Source organism: Anomaloglossus baeobatrachus, chromosome 5, assembly GCF_048569485.1.
Source record: "Anomaloglossus baeobatrachus isolate aAnoBae1 chromosome 5, aAnoBae1.hap1, whole genome shotgun sequence".
In the NCBI taxonomy this organism is placed as follows: domain Eukaryota; kingdom Metazoa; phylum Chordata; class Amphibia; order Anura; family Aromobatidae; genus Anomaloglossus; species Anomaloglossus baeobatrachus.
This window is the reverse complement of record NC_134357.1, coordinates 83,702,876-83,726,343: the sequence shown is the minus strand read 5'-3', so window position 1 is coordinate 83,726,343 and position 23,468 is coordinate 83,702,876. Positions and strand designations below refer to the sequence as shown.

Here is a 23,468-nt window from a genome sequence, read left to right as displayed (position 1 = left end):
TTGATATGCTCTCTTAACAACCGTCAGAGGATAAGTTTTGTCCAGGAACCTTTCTTTTAGGATCTTAGCCTGGTCCTTAAAATCCTTATCCTTACTTGAGTAACCAAGATGAATATAAATTCTTGGATATTAAAAATCCCAAAACGGCATTCTATTATCATTTGCCTAAGATTCATAAATGCTTGACTAATCCCCCTGGGAGACCCATCATCTCAGGGATTGGGTCACTCACCGAGAATCTGGCGGCCTATGTTGACTCTATTATGAGAACGCATGTCACGAATTTAAGGAGGAGCGCATATCAAGATGTTAGACGTCAAAAGCAGAATGATTTTTCTGTTATAGGTGACAATGGGGTTGATGAAATGGTACCTACTAATAGGTTTGCTTCTAATTTCCTGAACACTTTCAGCTGTGATGGAGAAGCCATCAAGGGGATACTAAGGAAGCATTGGTCAATACTACATAATGACCCGTATCTCAAGGGGGCGTTACCATCCCATCCTGGGGTCACTTTTCGCAGGGCCGCCAACCTAAAAAAATCAGTTGGCCCCTAGTAGATTAAGGAGTCCCTCTAGCATTGTGGGGACAAACAAACCTATGGGGTCCTATAGGTGTCTGACCAGGAATTGCCTATGTTGTAGGTCCATCCAACATGGGAGAGTCGGTTTTGGATATGTCCCTGGGAGCATGGAATTTGAAATACGAGGACATCTTACGTGTCAATCTGATTATGTTATTTATTTGATTGAATGTGACTGTAATAAGCGATATATAGGGAGAACCATTCAAGCCCTGCACAATAGGATCAATTCTCATAGACATAATATTAAGGTAGGATACATGCTTCACGGGCTTTCCCGACACACTACTATATGTCATGATAAAAAAATCACACTAAGGGTTACTCCAATCGAACAGATACCCCCATATGTTACGAATAGGATGGATACTTTAAATAGGAAAGAAACTTATTGGATCTATAAATTGAATACCTTAAAACCTCATGGCCTTAATGAGGTAACTGATTTATTCCATTGATATTAAGCTGCATAGTATTGTCAGCCTTACTCTTTTTATGTGTTTTTTATTACCATTTTTTATTACCATGTTTTTATTATATTTTTATATATGTTAATTATATATTATTCTGATGCTTAGAATTGTATAGAATAATTTCATTGCAGTTTTGCTCAGGTTTTTAATTTATTTTATATTTATTAGGTCGTTTCTGGCACGCTTGCATTAGAGCGTTTGCCCTGGGATTTTAAATTTTAAGGAATTTTTTTCTTGTTTTTTGAGGACCGGGTTCTATATAATACAAATATTTGTTTTCAGCTCCCCCTTTGTTTAGCGGGCACAGTCGTATGGGCTATATCTACATGTATATAATTTTTGCACATCATTTTGTCCATTGTTTCTTCTTTGGACCCTTGTTAATCACCTCTATTGTGGAAATTGTCTAAGGTTTTACGGGTGGCATTTAGTGGTGATGCAGGCGTTTTCTTTCTTTTTCCCCCCTCACCCTTCCAGGGTCGATCAGGGATAAGGTGATACTTTTTTCTTCCATATTCATATGCATTCTCTTTTTCCACATCACTATACACGTTTAGACACTTAGGTTATTGCCCCGGTTGCATGGCCATTTATTCCGTTGGTGTAAGTCTATGGTGGGTTACTATATTATGGCCCGGACAGGTGCCGGGTTTGTATCATTATCACGTATTCTATGTGCCTTTTTTCCCACGATTATGAACTTGGTATACTGTTCTATCTGACTTCAGACCTGTAACGCATGCGTACAGGGTTTTTTTCCCACGCTTATGCCCTCCAGTGAACTATTATTTGCTCTTGATCCAGACCTTTGACGCATGCGTCTATCATTTTTTTCCCACGCTCCTGTCCTCTGATGAACCGCTATCTGAGTTCATTGATCAGAAGCGTGCTCCTATGTTTCTCTATGGTGTTAGTAATTTCCCCTAATTCTTTCACATCACTTATGCTCCTACACTTCGGGTGAAAGATAGACAAGCTCTGGTGGCGGCATGGGTTTATGCCGTGCTGCCGGTATATATACTAAGTCAAATAGACTCAGAGTATTGAGGGTTCTTTACCCTTCCCTGACTCCGGGATAACACACATCTATTCTGCACAATGTAAACATGTGGTGCTTACGATCTTGTATATATAAAATTGTAATTGTATACAATTGGAAAGGTTTTACACATTTATGTTTTACACAGGAATTTTTTGTATGTATATATATTTTTATTATTTGCTGGTTTCACCACTTTTTTTGAGAAGCTGCATTTGAGCGATCTTTTGATAGATTACACGTGGAGTTTTTTTTGTATCCTTGGAGAGGTTATATAGTACGTCATTATTGACAACGTGGCATCTTTTCCCGCCTATTTTTTTCTTTTGAGGGATGGTCCTATGACGTCATTGTGATTATATATTGTATGTGTCGTCCTACTGGGACAGATTTGATGTTATTTCTATTTCTGGTGGTCCTGATGAAGGGGGCAGATGCTCCAGAAACGCGTCGACCTGTATGACAATAAAGTGACATTGATCTGAACATCTGCATAAGTGATCCATTGGCGCGGCATTTGAACACCTCTCTCCTTCGCTTTCTGTTATCTACCGTTTTGGTGGCTGCAGCCCTGGATCGACATTACATGCGTTTATAGTAGTTGTGACTTTTCACAACTGCAATTGGTGAGTATTTGACTCCCCCCTCCCTGCCCCACATATATTGGGGTAAGACCCTATTGCGCTTGTTTTTCCACAGTCTTTCTCCTTGTTTCTGCTAACCAGTGCAGCACATTGCTTGTACTGTAATCTGATAATCTGTGCAGTATTCCTACCCCACATTTGGCTTAGTTCTGCCCTTATTTTGGGGAGAATAGATTTGAGATGTGTTTTTTGTTGCATTGTACTAGAATAAAGATTGTCATATTTATACATCATTTTTCTCTCTATACTGTACCTCCCATACACCAATTCCATTGTAAGCTAAAGTGCAGGTTAATTTGTTTTATGTTTTTTACTAATACTAATAGTATTTTGTATTAGTGTACTGTAATAATTTTAGATAAATATTGTACATTATTTTGTATTACCGTAATAGGTCTGTATAAATTCAGTAAATATTTTTGGGTTGTGGAACGAATTGTCTGTGTTTCAGTTATTTCCTATGGGAAAATTCGCTTTGATATGAGAGTAACTTGGTTTAAGAGCACACTCCCGGAACCAATTATGCTCGTAATCCAAGGTTCCACTGTGTCTTGCTTTACGAATTTAATAAAGAATACAATAATGACAGCTACCAGCAGATGGCAGTGAGAGCCTTTACTATCTGCAGGCTTCAGAAGGTCAGGGAAATACAAGAGGAGGAAACTTTGCTCTTTTCCCACAATGCTTCTTGCAGAGAGCAGGCAGCAGACATGTCTAGGAGGAAGGTGCTGGAGCTGTTCTATGATGTGGTCTCCCCATACTCCTGGCTGGGGTTTGAGGTGAGAGGTCTCGTGTTCTGCACGTCTGGTGTTACGTTAGGCTCTGTTCTTTGTATTAGGATTACCCTTTCTGATAATATCATGTTAGGAAAGTTCTTATAGTGCAGTGTTATTTATTGCACTATGTATTGTGTGTGTATCGTATGTGTTGTGTAAAAAACCATCACACATTGTTTATTGTTTTGGGTTACATATTGATAAGCACAAGTATCGTGTTAACTGGCTCCTGCTCAGGGTTTCCACAGAGGTTCGCAGACCTGTGCCTCCACTTGCTTCCAGTTCCAGTTTTGTTCTGTTTATTTTTTCCCTAGATGCAATGATTCTATAGCAGAATACTGTAGCTATTGCATTTGTAGAACAGGTAACCTAAGTAAAGGCTCGCGGTGCGTATTTGGGTCAAATCTTTTGTCCAGATTTGTGTGCTTAAAAAAATGCAATATAATACAGAACCAGTTGAGTTAATGAATATAAAAATCTCATGACACGTTATGGACATTTTTCACACATTAAAGCAAGGGTCTCAAACTCTGCTGGGTGTATGGGCCACACAGAGGAGAAAAATAATTTGGGGGGCCGCATTCTTTGCGGGACAAAGTGACATTTTTTTTGGTACCATATATATTTTTTTACACACCTTTGGATCACTGATTTTCAACATTTTTCACTTGTTTATTATAACAAATGTGCAAAATCAAAAAAAATTTTGATGGTAAAAAAGTCATGTTTTGTTTTGTTTTTTTACATTTTATCCCTTTCTTGTAACTAATAGTCTTACAATTATCACTATATAGAAATTTTGGCCAACATCTTTTAGTAATGTTCCCCATCCTATAGTAATGTGCCCACCTTGTCCCCATCCTATAGTAATGACCCTATCCAATAGTATTATGCCCATCCTTGTAATGTCCCCATCTTTTAGTAATGTCCCAAGCCTTGTCCCCATCCTATAACCATGTGCCCACCTTGTCCCTATTCTATAGTAAGGTGCCCACCTTGTCCCCATCCTATAGACATGTGCCCACCTTGTCCCTATTCTATAGTAATGTGCCCACCTTGTCCCCATCCTATAGTCATATGCCCACCTTGTCCCCATCCTATAGACACGTGCCCACCTTATCCCTATTCTATAGTAATGTGCCCACCTTGTCCCTATTCTATAGTAATGTGCCCACCTTGTCCCTATTCTATAGTAATGTCCCCATCCTGTAGTAATGGGTGGTGGGGGCAGTGGCGGCGGCCTGTGAAAGGGGGCGCTATAATTTACCGATCGCTCTCGGCTTCCACCCACGGACGCCGGAGTGAAGCTGAGGGAGCGGTCTCCAACCCCAGATCCACAGTGATTGGAGAGACCGGCCTTGTGACCGATCTCTCCAATCAGAGCTGGGGGCGGGTGAAACTGAGGTCACCCAGCTCCAGCCAATGATCGGTGCTACAGCTGCACTAATCAGGGCTGGATTTCAATTTTACAGCCATTTTCAATGGCTGAAACATTACAGTGGCTGTGATTGGCTGATGAACGCCGCACAGCCAATCACAGCCTCCGTAGGTCCGGGGAGGATACATCACCCTTCGTGAGGCTCCCTCCTCCCTGAATCTAAGGTATATTTGCTATTTGCGATGCAAACAGCGATCGCAGCCACCAGGGCCGCGATTTCACCATGACGTATTGGGTATGTCATGGGTCCTTAAGTACCAGGGAGCCATAACGTACCCAGTACGTCATAGGTCGCTAAGGGGTTAATGTGCCGTCCTTCACATACACAAAAAATAAAAAACCACCATTCTCACCTGTCCCGCGTTCTCTCGGCTCCTCACCTCTGCTTCTCGCTGTCTGCAAGCCATGCCCCAGTGACTGCCCTTGGCAGCGATTTATGTCAGATGAATGTTTTGCCGGCGCTGCGCGCGCACAGTCCTTGCCTCTGAGAGCGCAGCCCCAGCAAAACACTCATCTAACAAAGTGCAGACAGTGGCTGCAGCCCCTGCACCGGCCGCGATAGTGAACAGGGAAACGGGCCTGGGGGCCGCACGAAGCAGCATGCGGCCCGCGGGCCGCGTGTTTGAGACCCCTGCATTAAAGGGAACCTGTCACCACTTTTTTGGACTATAAGCTGCGACCACCACCGGGCTCTTATGTACAGCGTTCTAACATGCTGTATATAAGAGCACAGGCCGCTGTGAGAACTTAAAAATCACTTTATAATACTTAACTAACGGTTGCGCGGTTGGCCATATGGGCGTCTCCGGTGCCGGCGCCATCTCTTTTGGCCATCTTTGTTCTCCTTTAGCTGCGATGCATGACGCGTCTGACATCATGTACGCGCGAGGATTGTAATGCGAAAATGCTGCAGATAAGCACAGGAAGGTGTATGAAATTCACAACATATGCAGCCTAAGGAACCTGCACATGGTGGTCAGCTCGGATGTTTAGGCTTTCAAATCCAAGAAAGTAAACTTTAAATAATCATCAGCTTCTTGATTGGCATTTGCAACGGAGCAGATCATCTCTGGGTAGGTATTCACATGGATTGACACCCCCCCCCACACCCCCCTGCCTGTTGCTCCTCCCTCTCTCTGTTCTTTATGGTAAATATTATACAAATGATTCACTGTGCTGAAGGACCTGTGTGAGGTCATACCCATGTGACCTGGTATCCAGCTTTGTTGGCTGAGGCCCCTTTTGGTAACATGGGTGTGACCTCACACAGGTCCTTCAACAACGTGAATCATTTGTATAATACTTAACATAGAGAACAGAGAGAGGGAGCAATCACAGGCCGGGGGGTGGGAGCCCATATGAATACCCACCCATATATTATCTGCTGCGTTGCAAATGCCAATCAAGAAGCTGATGATTATTTAAACTTTACTTTCTTGGATTTGAAAGCCTAAACATCCGAGCTGCCCACTAAAGATATGTATAGAATCAGCCTGGCTTTAGGTTAGATATGAAAATCCTGGTAATTGGTGCACTTTAAGATAAATACTTGGATTTATTTTATTTTTTAAAGCCATGTTAGTGATGCACATTCCATCATTGAAATCACATTGCAAGGTGGATAGGATTAATCTTATGTCCACTATGCTTCTTTATTATGCTACGGAAATTAACCTGTGGCATGCCAACTTCTCTTGTCGGTACACTCCGTTTTCTGTACGTATTTTCCGGATAGACTTGCATTAAATGCAAAAAATCCACAGGTAAAAGCAACACCTACAGTTTTTTTGCATTTGCACAGCGCAAACGCATCAAAAACGTCTGTAATCCTCACCTAATAATGTTAATTGCAGGAAGTTTCAAAAACAAAATATATTTATTTAAAGGATGGCACACCGAACAGAGACAAAAAAAAAACGCAGAATCAAAAACACGATAAAAACTCACTGAAAAAATGCAAGTGAACTAAAGTGCGGAGATTGTGCGCACCCCCAAAAGCTCAACTGATCCTAAAGGGTGCTTTACACGCTGCGACATCGCTAACGATATATCGTCGGGGTCACGTCGTTAGTGACGCACATCTGGCGTCGTTAGCGACATTGCAGCGTGTGACACCTAGGAGCGACGATCAACGATCGCAAAGACGGCAAAAATCGTTGATCGTTGACACGTCGCTCCTTATCATAATATCGTTGGTGGTGCATGCCGCTGGTTGTTCGTTGTTCCTGCGACATCACACATTGCTATGTGTGACACCGCAGGAACGACAAACATTTCCTTACCTGCGTCCACCGGCAATGAGGAAGTTAGGAGGTGGGCGGGATATTCCGCCCGCTCATCTCCGCCCCTCCTCTTCTATTGGGCGTCCGCTTAGTGACGCCGCTGAACAGGTGACAGCATGTGACGCTGCCGTAGCGATATTGTTCGATACGGCAGCAATCACCACATATTGCAGGTACGACGGGGGTGGGTGCTATCGCACATGACATCGCTAGTAATCGCTAGCAATGTCGCAGCGTGTAAAGCACCATTTCTTGTGCGAACGTAAAGTATTAGCTTAATGGTGTGCATGTTTATATAACCACATTATTTTAATTTTTCATTATTGTTTTTCTCTGCGTGAAAAGATTTCAGGCATTTTTTTCAATAGATTTGTACAGATTATCAGTGACATTAAAGGTGGAAAAGTCCTGAAATGATTCTCGGTATGATTTGTTTTACATAACAAAAACCTGCCATTTTAACAGGTGTGTGTAGACTTTTTATCCCATTTATAGGATCCGCTAATACCATGCATTAATGACATATGACAAATATATGAAACAGGAAAACTTTTAACATTACTGACATTCACAATCATATTTGATCATTGATTTGCACAAATTACATTTAGGCTGTGTGCGCTCTGCACCGCACCTAAAAGGTGCGCTTCAGAGCGCAGCTGAAAAGCTCCGTTCTGAAGCGCATGGTGCCGGCAGAGAACGTGCGCTCTGCATGCTGCCTCTCCCTATAGACAGCATGCAAACCGCACGGAAGAAGTGACATGTCACTTCTTAGAACGCAGCGATTCGGGCAGCAGCCGAATCGCTGCGTTCTAATATGCCACGTGCGCACGGCTCCTGCACAATCTCCATAGACTGTGCAGGGGACGCAGGACGCATGCAGTTACGCTGCGCTGAAGATCGCAGCGTAACTGCATGTAGTACGCACACGTGCGCACATAGCCTTAGGCTATGTGCTTACGCTGCGGAAAATGCGCAGATTTTGCCGCGGATTTCTCGCGGAAAAGCCGCGGATTTCCCGAAAATCTGCAGCAGCGGCACTTCCCAGCCATTTCTATGGCATTTTGGAAATGCTGTGCCCATGCTGCGGATTTTTCCGCGGCGGATTTGGTGCGGATTTTGATCTGTAAAAATCTGCAGCATGTCAATTATTGTTGTGGATTTTGATCCGGATTTTGGCTTCAGAATTGGGAAAAAAAAAAATCCGCACCAAAATCCACGGTAAATCTGCACCTTTGAAAAGGTGCGGATTTTGCGGGAAAGCCGCGGATTTTCATGCAGAAAAATCCGCAGCAACATTCTCCCGTGGACACATAACCTTACTGTTGCAGGTCCTGGACCAGGAGTTATCACTTCTATTCTAAATTCTGCTCTTTGTTTTTATGCTTCAGATACTTTTACGATATAAAAACATATGGAACGTAGACATTCATTTGTGCCCTGGGTACCTTGCGGGAGTAATGAATACAACTGGTATGTATTGCTAGAAAGTGTGGCAAGAACAGCTGCTTGTACTAATTACTAAAATCCCTATCCAAGAAGTTCAAATAAATACTGTATGGGCAATTCAGCAAAGTTATTACCTGCAATATACTGTGGGGTCAATCGGGTACAGAACCCTGCCTTGAATGCTGCACTACTGATGCTGGTTGCGAGTATATTGGGAAATGCAGTGGACGGGTAATGTGCTCTGTTGCCCCCTAAGCACATTAGGCTACATGCGCACGCTGCATCTTATTGTGTTCACAAACTGCAGCCAAAACTGCTCCTTGTCAGAGAGAGCCTGGAAATGTCACAACCAATGCTTGTAATTGTAGGTGCGGTTTTGTTGCGTTTTACACAACATGCGTTTTTGCTGCGTTTTTGTGACAACTGTTGACAAAAACGGAGGAAAAATGAGCATGCTGCATTTTTTGTCACAAACATTTCACAAATAAACTGCAACGTGCGCATAGCAAATCTAACTTCTCAAAGACTTTGCTGGGAAGTAAAATGTCAGAGAGTTCTGACAACAAAACTGCACCAAAAACGTGACAAAAATCGCAGCAAAAAACGCAGCGTGCCCATGCAGCCTTAGGCTAAGACCCCACTTTGCGTTCTCCTACTTGCAGTTCTAAACGCACGTTTTGTGCTTAATTGATTTGACCAAAGTTTCCTTTTTCAAAAATTTAGTGCTGAAATCGCATGCGTATTTACAGCGTTTTAGATGCGTTCTCAGCGCTTTTTACATGCTTTTTCACCTGCGTTTTGACAGATGCGTTTTGAACATCAAGACACTGCTAAATAAAGTTTAATCCGTCAAACACAATGAAAAAAGAGAAAAAAAGGAACACCTATAGATTTTTAGAAATAATAAAGAAAATAGAAATATTGAATACAATTATAGCGGTAATATACTATTTATTGCAAAAATAGCAAAAAATTATAATTTTTTTAAAATTTAAATGTCGGACTATGTGTGTGTGTAAAGGGACATATGAAATCATTATTTTAATGTCCAAAACACATGTTTTCTGCACATAAAAAGCAGGTAAAACTCAGGAATTTGAAGGAATCTTGGTTTTTGCCATCTCTCATTGACTGCAATGTTAGCACCTAAAATGGCAAAAACAATTGACGTGTTGCTTCTTTGAACGCATGGTTTTTGCCACAAAATATGCAAATTAAACGCAGCGTTTAGAAACGCAAAGTACGGTCTAGAAATCTACATTTTCCTTTGACTTTGCTGTGAAATCAAAATGCATGCCTTTGGCAAGAAAAAGGTGCTTCTCAAAACGGACCTAAAAAGCAGCAAAAACGCAGGTGGAAACGCAAAGTGGGGTCTCAGCCTTATAGACATTGCTCTTTGTTATCCTTAGGCTATGTGCGCACGCTGCGTTTTTTTTATGCTGCGTTTTTGGTTGCGTTTTGCTGCGTTTTTTGATCTCTGCGGTTTTCTGACTTTTTCCAATGCATTGCAAGGGGGAAAAATGCAGGAAAGAATTGACATGTCCATTTTTTTTTTTTTTATAAGCTCAAAGACGCAGCTTAAAAAAAAGTTGTGTGCGGACAGCAAAAATGAAAACTCATAGACTTTGATGGGGAAGCAAAGTCATGCAGTTTTGAGCCCAAAAACGCACCCGAAAAACGCGCAAAAACGCACTATGCGCGCATAGCCTTATAGGACATTATCCCATGATGTTAGGGGAGGTATTTTGCCAACTCTTCTACATTTGTTGAATGCAAACATGGATAACGTGTACTGTGGACAACAGCTTTTTATTTTCGTGTTGTGTCATAGTAATCATGCAGTTCTTGGGCACTGTAATTGAGGATACATATTGGACTATTTAATTATGCCTCAAAAAAATGATTATATAATTTATATACCTTAATGAAGGGATTAATTCCTCTTGCATCGGATAATCCATATGTGTATTCTGGGTAATAATTTACTGTGACTATCTGATACACCTCGGGAATATTAACGCAATATTTATTTTTTGTAATTGTACATATTAATAACCTAGTGGAAATTCCAATAAATTTAAAACCTGCTAACTACACTTTTTTATTTATGGTATATTTAATCTATATTATTGGAGGGTCATATACAGGTATCTGGTTAAATTTATTTTAATGTACACTGTGGTGTTTTTCTCCCCTTATCGGATCTAATACAAATTGGGCAGCTTAGTGTAGTGCTGATATTCTCCTGCAGTGATTTTCATTAGAGGACTATTAAATCTGCTGCCAGGTAGTCTTGCATATTCATGAACTCTGTATAACCCCGCCCCCACCACTGATTGGCAGCTTTCTATGTACACTGTGCATAGGCAGAAAGCTACCAATCAGTGGTGGGGATGTGTTATACAGAGCTCACCATTCAGATAACTACTAGCTCTGCAGTAGATAAAATGGTGATTGTATCAAAATGACAGTGAGCAGCTCGGTAATTGACACATTGCTGGAATCAGGGTCTCTGTCTCTACATTATGCTGCTCTCTAATGGGGTAGCAAAAACCTGGTGACAGATTCCCTTTTTTCAGAAGCTTCCCCATAAGTTTGTATCAGTCGTGTCATATTAAAATATCAAAATTAATTTTATTTTTTATCTCCAGGTAACTCACCCCCTGCCCTGGTTCAAAAGAGAGGCGCCTATATGGGAAGGGACCTGAGAAGGCTGAATGAGTTTTATCAAGTTCCCTTACGGAGGCCAAGTGACGTCTTCGATGTTATGCTTAATAAAGGTTAGTGTGTGCTTTGTCAGATAGGGAGTGGGAGAGTAGGATAAGCCGTGTGGTGCAAAAAAGGGACTGCATAACTACCATTTACAATACTTATTTCCTATGTAACTATCATCTTTCCTGGAATATGTTGTAAGTGGTGAGCTGGCAGCATCTGAATCCAATACCTACATACATATTGTTGTAGAGCAAGGACCACCCTCATGGCAGTGATGTTCCCTAATAGCAGAGGCCTCTTTCAGCGGGATAATGTCTTCACCACTCTGCAAAATCTGTTCAGAAACAGTTTAAAGAGAATCTGTCACCATGTTGACCTTTTTAAACTATTAATATGGGCATAAAGGTTATAGAATGCTGAAAAAATGTCCTACCTGTCTGTCTCATATCAGATGCCTTGTTGAAATATCATCTTTTATCACTTTATGCAAATGAGCTCTTCCAGGCTATGGGGCGGATGCTGCCTGGAAGATAACTTCGCCTCCAGAGAGTATTATACATAACAGGGACGTTACCTGTGTGATGGCCGCTCTCTGCTCTCACTGCAGAGCTGTGTGATTATAACTGACACTTCTGCAGGTTCCTCTCAGCTTCAGCCTCCATCTCACAGGCAGACAGGGTTGCAATATTGGTACAATGAAGCAGAGCTGAGGGAGCTGAAAAAAATGTGTTTGCAAGAAGTGAAATGTAATTTCTCCTGTTCTGTATCAGTTACTTGTCTCACACTGGTAACACCCCTTTTATTTAAAATGATCTCTGGAGGCGGAGTTTTCTTCCAGGCAGTATCCGCCCCATAGCCTGGAAGAGCTCATTTATATAAAGTGATAAACGTTGATTTATCCACAGCGAGGCATCTGAAATGAGATTGTATTATCAGCATTCTATAACCTGTATGCCCATATGAACAGTGTAAAAAGGTCAAAGTGGTGACAGATTCCCTTTAAGGAGCATGACAGAGTCAAAGATTGTGTATTTCTGTTCTCGCATTAGTTCAGCTCTTTGAATTGTTTGGATCCACCTTACAGGGAGCCTTTCAGCCATGCGGTTTGTGACTACCGTTCAGATGTCCCATCCAGAGTTCCTCGAGGAAGTGTCCAGGAAGTTGTGGATGCGAATCTGGTCTCAGGTTGGTGTTACATCGTGTGCTATAATATTCTCTGCATTAGGCTCTGATCACTTATCTATATGTTCCATTATATTTGTTAGTAAAAGACAAGAACACAGATCTAGATAAATATCTAGATCTGTGTTCTTGTCTATTGAGAGGTAAACTACAGATGTGGCATTTTTAAACTGGTGTAATAGGCCAGAATAACACCCCCCGCCCAGAATATACCCGGGGTATAAAGTGGCCTAGGCCAGATTATACCCCTCCGTATACCTCAGCTGCTGTAGATCAGGGCCCCAGGCAGCACACAGGACCCCAGGCAGCACATGGGGCCCCAGCCAGCGCACAGGGGGCAGAGACAGTGCACAGGGCCCCCAGGCAGCGCTCAAAGGCACCTGCCTGTTGCCCATGTTTACTGCCTGTTGTCCCTGTATTCTGCCTGTTGCCCCTGTTTGCTGCTTGGGGCCCCCTATATGCTGGCTGGGGCCCCTGTGCGCTGTCTCTGCCCCCTGAGTGCTGCCTGGGGACTTGTGCGTTGCCTCTGCCCCTCTGTGTGCTGCCTGGGGCCCCTGTGCGCTGCCTGGGGCCCCTGTGCGCTGCCTGGGGCCCCCGTGTGCTGCCTGGAACCCCCGTGCGCTGCCTGGGGCCCCCGTGCGCTGCCTGGGGCCCCTGTGCGCTGGCAGGGGCCCTGATCTACAGCAGCTGGGGTATACGGAGGGGTATAATCAGGCCCAGAGGGGTATAGTCTGGCCTAGGCCACTTTAACCCCGGGTATATTCTGGGCGGGGGGTTATTCTGGCCTGTTACACCGGTTCACATGCCACGATGCAGTAAGATAACTTAACACCTAGCTTTACACGATTTTGTGACTTTTTTTCTGTGATAAGTGTCCATTTGCAGTTTCTCCATCAGGATATTTTTCTTTATCATGGTGTAGTTAGCCTATTGTCTTTTAGGTTAGATAACAGTACATCTGTATCGCCTACACTCCTTAACATTGACGTTGCAACACCAAGAAGGAAAAGTCATGGAGTTAATTAAATAACATTATCGATAGACATGTTAATGATATGGAAATTATGAAAAAATGGATCCTGCTTGCACTAAACAGTGTATCATGGCCTGCAATGTCTCCGGACTTGTCTCCCATTGAGCACATCTGGGATGTCATTGGTCGGTAATCGCAAAGAGATCTGCCAGCAGAGGATCGTGATGATTTGCTCAAACTTATTAAACATGGCAGACCGTTCCTCAGACAACCAGTAATAGCCTCAGGGATAGCAACTCAGGTGGATGTGGTTCTTATATTCGATACTGAATAAATCGTGATGTTTTGAAAATTGTGTTTTCATTTGCATATCATTAACATATCTATTCATCCTGTGATATTCATGATTTTTCTTTCTTGGTGTTGCAGTTTTATTGCTGACGAGACATATTTTTTAATGGGCACAGTCTTCAGCAGACTAAACTTTTCTGCCTGTTTAAAAAAATGGATAATTTTTTTTTTCTTAGAATTTTAAAATCTGAATAGTCTGAAAAGGGAGCATCTTTTTTTTTTAACCCCTGTACGAACAATGATGTACTGGTACGTCATTGGTCATGTCAAGATAATCACCGCTTGCTGCTGCGGTGATACCTGTACATGTCTACTGATTTGAACAGTAGACATGTGGGGCTATCAGGCGCGGATGGATCCGCAATCCACCCGCGCCTGCTTGCCACTGAGATTGCGTTGTCAAAATGTGACAGCATGATTTAAATGGCAGAAGCGGGGATCGCGCCATTCCCAACTGCCATCGGTGGCTCCGTGACGTGATCACGGGGAGCCGATGGTTGCCATGGTAGCGATGGGTCATGTGATGACTTTTGTCAATATCATGACGTATTTCCTGTGCGAGATGACAAAGCAGCGGCTGAAACAAGAACGCAGCATTTCTGCTGATCAGAGCTGTGCAGCTCTTATCAACAGAAATGCACAAGCAATCAGACTGGGGATCCATTAGTAAAATAAATTAAAAACATAAAAAGAAATAAAAATGTGAACAAATAAAAACAAAACCCTAAAAGTTCAAATCACCCCCTATTCGCCCCATTGAAAATAAAACCTTTAAAAACATTTTAAAAAATAAACATATTTGGTATCACCGCGTTCAGAAATGCCCGATCTGTCAAAATATAAAATCAATTAATCTGATTGGTACATGGTGGGGCGAGAAAAAAATTCCAAATAGCGAATTTACGGGGTTTTTTCACCACAAAAATTTTTAAAAACTTAATAACAGGCAATCAAAATATAGCAGCTGCAAAAATGTGGTATAATTAAAAATGACAGGTCAAGACGGAAAAAGTAAGCCATCACCGAGTCCCAGATCCCGAAAAATTAGAACGCTACGGGCCTTGGAAAATGGCGCCAAAAGCGCAGTTCTCTTTTTGGACAACCGTCTGAATTTTAGGTAAAAGTATACATGTTTGGTATCTACGAACTCGTAGCGACCTGAGGCATCACAATAACTCATTAGTTCTACCATATAGTAAACACCGTGAATAAAATATCCCAAAAACAATTGTGCAAATGCACTTTTTTTGCAGTTTCACCGCACTTGGAATTTCTTTTCCCCATTTTCCAGTGTATTATATAATAAAACTAATGGTTCCATTCAAAAGTACAACGCATCCCGCCAAAATAAGTCGTTATATGGCAAGATTGACGGAAAAATAAAAAAGTTACGGTACGGCTCCCGGAAGAAGGGGGGCAAAAAACAAAAATGGAAAATCTCCCAGGGGTGAAGGGGTTAATGTTATGGTCTCTTCTGAATTGTTTGCTCCGTCTGATTCACATGTGATTTCTTATTCCAGGATGAAGACATTACAGAACCGGAGAGCATACTTCAGGTAAAGCAAGACTTCAGGCAAAAATTACAGCTCTGCTCAACCCCCGACTTCTATTGCACTTTTATCTGTCTGATTACACATAAAATAGATTTTCCAGTTACCTTATGATTGAGGTTATGTTCACGTGTTTTTTGTAGCGTATTTTGGGTTAAAAGCGATCTTTCTGAGACTGTATTCACATGATTGCGTTTTTTCCCTGACTGAATTGGAAAACTGCTGCTTCTTTGAAATCTGCAGCATGTCAATTCTTTCAACAAAAAACGCAGCAGAAAAAAGCAACATGTGAACAAAGCCTAAAAAGGTTGTCACATAAACATTTGTCACCTATTAACAGGAGATGAGTGATAACTATCCGTTCGCTGAGGGTCTAACCACTGAGAATCGCAACGGTCATGACAGTGGGGGTCCCAAAGACCTCTATGTGAATAAAGAAGTAGTGCGCGTGCATGCCCTTGGTGTAATTCACCGTTTTTGGTGAGCTGTGATCACGCATGTACACTGACTCACGTTTAGTCCCATAGAAGAGAAGGAGCTTCCAGATTAGTCAGAAACACAAATCCAGGACTAAAATAGGATTCATGTGATCAAACATCACCCGTAACAACAGTGTGGTGCCACCTAGCGGCCGAAGCAGAGACCTGCACAGTTGTGGCATCAGATTAATTGATTTTATATTTTGATAGATCGGTCTTTCTGAAACCTGGCAATACCAAGGATTTGTATTTTTTTTTCATTGATTTTTTTTTTCAATGGGGCAAAAGTGGGGTGATTTTGAACGTTTTTTGTTTTGTTTTTTTTTGGGGGGGGGTTGTTTTTTCATATTTAAAAAAAAAAGTTTTTTTCCCCATTATTTTACGTTTTACCAGTCCTCTTAGGGAACTTCAAGCTGCAATACTCCGATTGCTTGTGCTGAACAGAGTGATGTCAGCACCGCTCTGTACAGCAGAAATGCTGATCTCCTGTGAATGCCACCGCCAACAGGAACTATGTCATGACAGTGATAGGGTCTTCTCATCAGCCGAACCCTGGTTGTCATGACGACCCATCGGCACCCCGTGATCACTTCTCTAGGCCGCTGATGGAGGTGGGAATGAGTCTCCCCCCCCCCCCCCCCCCCCCGCGTCAGTTTAACTCCACTGTAACTAGTTAACAGGCGCAAGTGGATCTCCGATCTATCCACACCTGTTAGAGGCACGTCGGCTGATCAGATCAGTCAACATCTGCAAGGAAAGATGTGGGATAAGCATGCAAGCCTGCATCAAAGGGAGGGACACGACCGATAACGTACCGGTATATCATAGGTCGGGAAGTAGTTAAGTGGCTATCTAGTCTCCTTTTTGGCGAGTCACTATGGGACCCTTTGACTACCCGTTATATAAAGTATAGATTCTTTTTCAAATTAAAAATTAATTGTTTTGTTTAGGCTGCTAAGAACGCCGGGATGCCTGAAGATCTGGCTAAAAAATTATTGGCCACAATCTCCTCACCAGAAGTCAAGAACAAGCTCAAGGAAACAACAGAAAAAGCTTTGGCATATGGGGTAAGTGGAAAAATAAGCGGTGGCGATCTCGTTCTCTGCCATCGGAGATCCACATGCGGGGCCCTAGCCCCACTGTCAGATAAATGTGGGTTGAAGTGGTGAAACCCAATTAATATTCTAAAAATTCCCAGATAGAACAAACCATATAATATTCCACGGAAACTGCAAGTGTGCCGCCCCTGCAGCGGATCGAACTTCTCTGATCCGGGGGTAGTGGTTACTCATGGCTAGATGGTTTCCGGACCCGGGGGCTAGGGGCCACACTCAAATGGAAGAGGGAGTATTTACAAGGGATAAGTATATAGTTCGTGACGCCACCGGTGGTGTGCGGTAATTGGGAGTACCACCGCTGCCGTTGGGAGTACCCGGGGTGATGGAGTGGGGCAGCTAGATGACGTTACCCTCCACGGGTAGGGGAAGGCCCCGGGACTCTGGATGGAGATACGGGATGCAGGGGGAGTGCAGGCTCGCTGGTTGCAGGGGTCAGTTGGGTAATCACTCAGCAATAAAGCAGACGCTGACAAAAGGGTAAACCAAGTCTCTGACTGCCGCTGTCTCTTGAGGGAAGCTCGGCCGGGTCCCGTCCCCTGCAGCACTGCCTGGTGGTCCGTGACCTGCCTCCTGGCACAAATTTAGAGTGTCCTTTGTGGCCCGTAAGCTTGGAGCTTTCTGGGCCCCGCTAGCCACTATGGCTAAGTGAAGGAGCCTGCTCTCAGGAGCTCACGCTTGGGATTTCAGTGGGTCGCTTGTTTGGAAAGCCCTATTCCCCCTCGTTGCGCTAGTGCCCACGATCTCTGAGCTTCGTGGGAACAGTCCATAAAGGCCCTGTCCTCCGCTGGTTAATTGCCGGGTTGCTTGAAGCTTCTCCCCAACCTAGGGTCCATGTACCCCGCCGTACCTTCGGTGCCGGACCGCTGATTAGGCCCAGGCTGCTGACCTTCCTCCAAGACAGGTCCCAGGCACCTAGCCTCAATCCCCTGCGACCGGGGGTCCGACTCCTCTAGGTCCAGACCACCGTCTGCGACCTAGTCTGCTTCTCCTCTGGGAGCTACAACTCCCAGCTTCCTCAGAGCTCCTCACAGCTCGAGGGCTACCACTGTTCTGACTTGACACCTCCCACCTCCCTGTCTGACCCCTAGGTGGGCGGCCCTATTCCTGCTTAAGCAGCCCACTGGTGTGCCTGACAGGTGTAGTGCAAAGTGTATCTAGGATTTGTGAATGTTGGTGGAGGCAGCACTGCAGGATGGAGACCCAGAACCATGGGGGGTTGAATCCTGCACTGAAGAGAGAGAGCGTGCAGTACTCTGTGATGATCTGAATAGTCCACGGGCGTCACACAAGGACATATCAGGAAAAGAAAATTCCACCTCTATAGGGATTCTGAGTTTTCCTTGACTTGTCCTCTGATGATAATGAAGGGAAGACTGCCCTCACTTTCTAAGCTTAAAGGGAATCTGTCACCAGGTGTTTGCTCCCTCATCTGAGAGCAGCATAATATAGATACAGAGATCCTGATTCCAGCGATGTGTTACTAAGGCTGCTTTCACACATCAGTTTTTTGGCATCAGGCACAATCCGGTGTAAAAACTGATACAACGGATCAGGCGGATTCCTTCAGTTTTTGGATGGATCCGTTGTGCTACTGACCATGCTCAGTAGAAAAAAACAGAATCAGTCGCTGTAACGTGTTGTATGCCGCATTACGACGGATCTGGCGCCCATAGGCTTTCATTGTACATGACGCTGGGCGGCGCGGTCCGTTTCTTTGCCGCTACCATAAAACGTTGCATGCTGCGTCCTTTCCGGCAGCTGGACACATAAATTTCACCGGATCCGGCACATGATGGATGCAACGCAAGGGCATCAGGCACAATCTGACGCTAATACAATTCAATGAGGAAAAAAACGTATCTGGCGCCGGATCTGTTTTATCCATTTTTCGCTGGATTGTGCCTGATGCCAAAAAACTGATGTGTGAAAGCAGCCTAACTGAGCTGTTTGCTGGCATTTTGATAAAATCAATGTTTTCTCTGCTGCAGATCTAGCAGTTATACAGAGCTCATGAATATGCTGGACTACCTGCAGCACACCAAGTAGTCCTCTAATGACAATCTACTGCTGATTAAACAGTGATTTTATCAAAACTACACTAAGAAGCCCAATAAGTGACCCATCGCTGGAATCAGGGTCTCTGCCCCTACATTATGCTGCTCTCAGATTAGGTGGTAAAAACCTGGTGACAGATTCCATTTAATGATTTCCTTTGTTCATTTTTCCTCTTTCTTGTGCAGGTTTTCGGCATGCCCTCCATAGTGGCTCATATAGACGGAAAGCCGGAGTTGTTCTTTGGATCTGATCGGTTTGAGCTTCTCGCCCATCAGCTGGGTCAGTATAATTCGCACAGATAACACCTTATATTATGTATGTGAGATTTAATAGAATATTCTGCACGGTTCTTGCAATACCTGGCCTGTCTCTTGCGTATCTTATTACTATACCTTTTTTTTATCTAATTGTGTGTAATTAGTACAAACTGTACATATCCACAAGTTCTTATTTTCATTGTAAATAATAATGTGAAAAGCTCTTGGTTAACAGCTTGTATAAGAGCTTAAGGGATTAGCCTGAACCTCTCCTGTCTAGAGAAACGAGGTGCCGGCCGCCTGGCTGATCTGGTGCACGTGCCCTGTTCTAATGACAATGACAAGTGTATGAGATCTTCCAACATTTGGGAAGAGGCCATTGTTGCAACAACATCATCATCATCCTCTTTTAGGCTATGTGCACACATTCAGCAGAAAATTCTGTGCAAACCCTGATGTGTTGGCAGGACATATATGCATAAAATACTTGCATTTTTGCCATGCAATTTTGTTGTGCATTTCTGCACATTCATTTGTATGGGTGGAATACGCTGCAAGAATTGACATGCTGCAGAATTAAAGGGAACCTGTCAGGTGTAATATGCACCCAGAACCACGAGGAGTCCTGGGTGCATATTGTGAATCCCTACCTAACTGTCCCTGTATACACTAGCATAGATAAAGGGATCTTTAGAAAAACTATTTCTAAAGATCTTTTATCGTATGCTAATGAGTGCGGGGACTAGTCCCCTGGGCGTTGCTTCCCTTGCTAGCATGTTAGTATGCCCCTGTGGGCATGCTAATTTAGCGCCCCTGAACCCTTCAGGGCACTAAATCATCCCTAAAGATGCAGAACCTACCCCCAGGGACCTGGAAGACCTGTGCCATTACCAGCAAAACTCATTAAAATCTCTGTTTTTCCCTCATCCCCATAGACTGGTAACAGACTAGAATTGCACCCAATGGATGACAATCCAGGGGTTGGAGCCAATCCAGTCCACTAGATAACGACCAGGTGGGAGGGGGAGACAGTCAGTCAGTGAATCGGTTAGAGTGAGGAGACAGACGCGACTGCTCTGACGCAGGAGTCTAATGGTGACCTGAGGGCCCAGGCGTTTGGCTGCCCGAGGAGTACGGTCAAGTATTCCCGGAACCATACCACCCACGGGGCACAGAGCCCTAGATCAGGAAAATGCTGCAGGCAGACCTGACAAAATCTGCACAGTGAGGGGACTATCAAGGACCTCAGTGACCCTAGAAGTCCGGGGGCACTAGCAGTAACGGGAGAATTAGGGACTGGAACGGAACACCGACCCTACAGGGTTCTCACTGCTGCCATACTGACCAGAGACTGAGAAACAAACAGAAGGGTACCCCCAGACGCTCCAAGCCACGGGGATCCACCAACTTGAGAAAGGTGCAGGGGAAAGAAGCCATCAGGTCATCAACCCGGCACTGGAACTAAGGGGACCAGAGGTGAATACCAGCCATCCTCCGAGTACCAGTTACCATCTACTATGAGTAAAGAGAACCAGTTATACAGCAACCCCTTGTGTGGCCTTACTTTCCTTACTACCTTACTTTCCGCTCCTAACTCGATCAGTTAACCCCTTGGGGCCCCAGCCCTACTTGCGAAGGGCCCAACATCCAGGCTGCCATCACATCAGCCCCACTGGAGAGACTGTGCAGCAGCGGTTCTATCACCATAACCGCAACCCGCAAGTGACGTCACAACATAAACTTTATTGAACATTCCCTTGCATATAAACGCCTTTTAAAGCGACCCCCAGGGTCACGGATCCGGGCGACTGGCCACCCAGTGACACATCCTAGTAGTACACTGCCCGGGGACCGAGTATCCCATAGCCCTGGGCGGCACACTAACATGCTAATGAATGTGCAGCGTCAGAGGATGATCTCACTCACCTCTCCGCTGCCTTCGCCCCGACACTGGATTTCGGCTGAGTGCGCATGACCCTGGAGTTTCGGTCATACGCACTATGAAGCCGGGTGTACGTGTCCCGGCTTCTAACTGAAGTAGTGCGTGTGACCGAAACTCCAAGGTCATATGCACTGAGCCGAAATCCACGTCGGGCGGTGATGGCAGCGGAGAGTTGAGATCATCCTCTGATGCTGCACATTCATTAGCTTGTTAGCACACCCACAGGGGAATATATATATATATATATATAATATATATACACACATATATACACACACACACACACACACAAACACATATATATATATACACACACATATATATATATAATGTGTATATGTGTGTGTATGTATGTGTGTGTGTGTATATATATATATATATATATATATACACATATACACATTATATATATATATATGTGTGTATATATATGTATGTATGTATGTATGTGTGTATATATATATATATATTATATATATATATACACACACACACGTACGTACGTATGTATGTATGTATGTATGTATGTATGTGTGTATGTATATATATTATATGTGTGTGTGTATGTATGTATGTATATATATATATATATATATATATATATATATATATATATAAATATATATATATATATATATATATATATATATATAAATTATATTATTAATAATAATTTATTCATTTATATAGTGCCATTAATTCCATAGCGCTTTACATACATTGTGATGACACATATATATATATATATATATATATATTATATATTTTTTTTTTTTTTTTGTGTGGAGCTTGTTTTCCTCAAGAAAATTGCGGAGAAATATGCAATGTGTACACACCCTAATACTGAAACCGCTCTTGTCTTCTGTCCTGTCTTGCAGGTGAAAAATGGCTGGGACCTGTGCCACAAAAATCAAGGCTGTGACACCCTTGTCAGAAACAGAATACTGATAGCATCAGCTGCCAAGTGATCTCATACATAACCTGTGTTCATATTGAAGTCTCTTAGCCAGTTATGGTTCAGCGCTGTAAGAGCATCTAAGAACTGATCATTGTCACCGTTTCTGCCTTATTTAATAAAGTTTGTCTAAATATTTGTTATTTGCTTCTTTGTAGTTAAAGGGGTTTTTCACCCATTTTTTAATTTTTCGCTATCAATAACCTTTTTTTTCCAGTTCTGGCACTGAGCGGCGCTATCCCCCTTGTTCAGTGCCAGTCACATAACCCCCATGTGCTGTGGCTGGTGGCATCCGCTGATGTCACATCAACTTCCGGGCTCTGAAAGTTGATGTAACATCAGCAGCTGCAGCGGCCACTCATCCTGAGTGACTGGGCTGTGGGTGGTGATCACCGCACGTCACAGCCCAGCATCAGAAGGAGAGGAGGGTTTACTTACCCATCCTGCAGCTGTGTGCAGTGCAGCCGGCACCACGAGCGAGAGTAGAGGAGGAGGAGGAGTCCTGTCGGGTGAGTATGTTATCGCACGCGGGTGGGCAATGAGCAAAGCGCAGTGTGTGTGTGTGTGTGTGTGTGTGTGTGCGCACAGAGCGTGTGTGCAGAGTAGTGCAGTATGTGTGCAGAACTGTGTGTCTGCAGAGCAGTGCACATGAGCAGAGAGCAGTGTGTGTGTGCAAAGCAGTGTACATGAGCAGAGAGCAGTGCTGGGGAGGCAGAGCAGTATAGATGAGCACAGCACCGCCGACTGAGCATATCATCCGCCGCAGGCAGCACAGCCCCGGGCCGCCAGCAGAACATCTCACCCCTTGCAATCAGCACAGCCCCGCCGACAGACCATCTCACCCGCCGCAGCCAGCACAGCCCGGCACCACCAACAGAGCATCTCATCTGCCACAGCCCGGCACCCCCGACAGAGCATCTCATCTGCCGCAGCCAGCACAGCCCCGCACCAACGCATTTCATCTGTTGCACCGCCATGCTCCACACAGCGCCCACCACAGTCAGCATAGCGCCCATTCTCCACCTCCCGGTAAGCTACATTCGATTTTAAGACTCACCACTAATTTTCCTCCCAAATTTTGGGGAGGAAAAAGTGTGTCTTATAATCCGAAAAATACGGCATTTATTTTTTCACATGTTGTGCCGTCCAATCATAATGTATGTGTGTGTGTGTGTGTGTGTATACATATAACTGGACAACTTCTTTA

The 23,468-nt window shown here is 43.7% G+C and overlaps 1 protein-coding gene across 1 annotated transcript; it reads left to right on the top strand.

Moving 5' to 3' along the window:
* The first annotated feature begins 3,428 nt into the window (after positions 1-3,428).
* Positions 3,429-22,397, top strand: LOC142310877 (glutathione S-transferase kappa 1-like). Its single transcript, XM_075348653.1, has 8 exons — positions 3,429-3,518; positions 8,627-8,708; positions 11,336-11,464; positions 12,484-12,584; positions 15,426-15,461; positions 16,885-17,001; positions 19,293-19,386; positions 22,185-22,397. Exons 1-8 carry the CDS (start codon positions 3,450-3,452, stop codon positions 22,226-22,228), a joined length of 672 nt encoding a protein of 223 aa, XP_075204768.1. The 5' UTR covers positions 3,429-3,449; the 3' UTR covers positions 22,229-22,397.
* Positions 22,398-23,468: the final 1,071 nt, after the last annotated feature.

Excerpts from the sequence above, each read along its gene's own strand:
- LOC142310877 (XM_075348653.1), top strand. The coding sequence starts at position 3,450 with ATGTCTAGGAGGAAGGTGCTGGAGCTGTTCTATGATGTGGTCTCCCCA. Across the intron at positions 3,519-8,626 it reads ACTCCTGGCTGGGGTTTGAG|ATACTTTTACGATATAAAAA; the intron begins GTGAGAGGTCTC and ends TTTATGCTTCAG. Across the intron at positions 8,709-11,335 it reads GGGAGTAATGAATACAACTG|GTAACTCACCCCCTGCCCTG; the intron begins GTATGTATTGCT and ends TTTTATCTCCAG.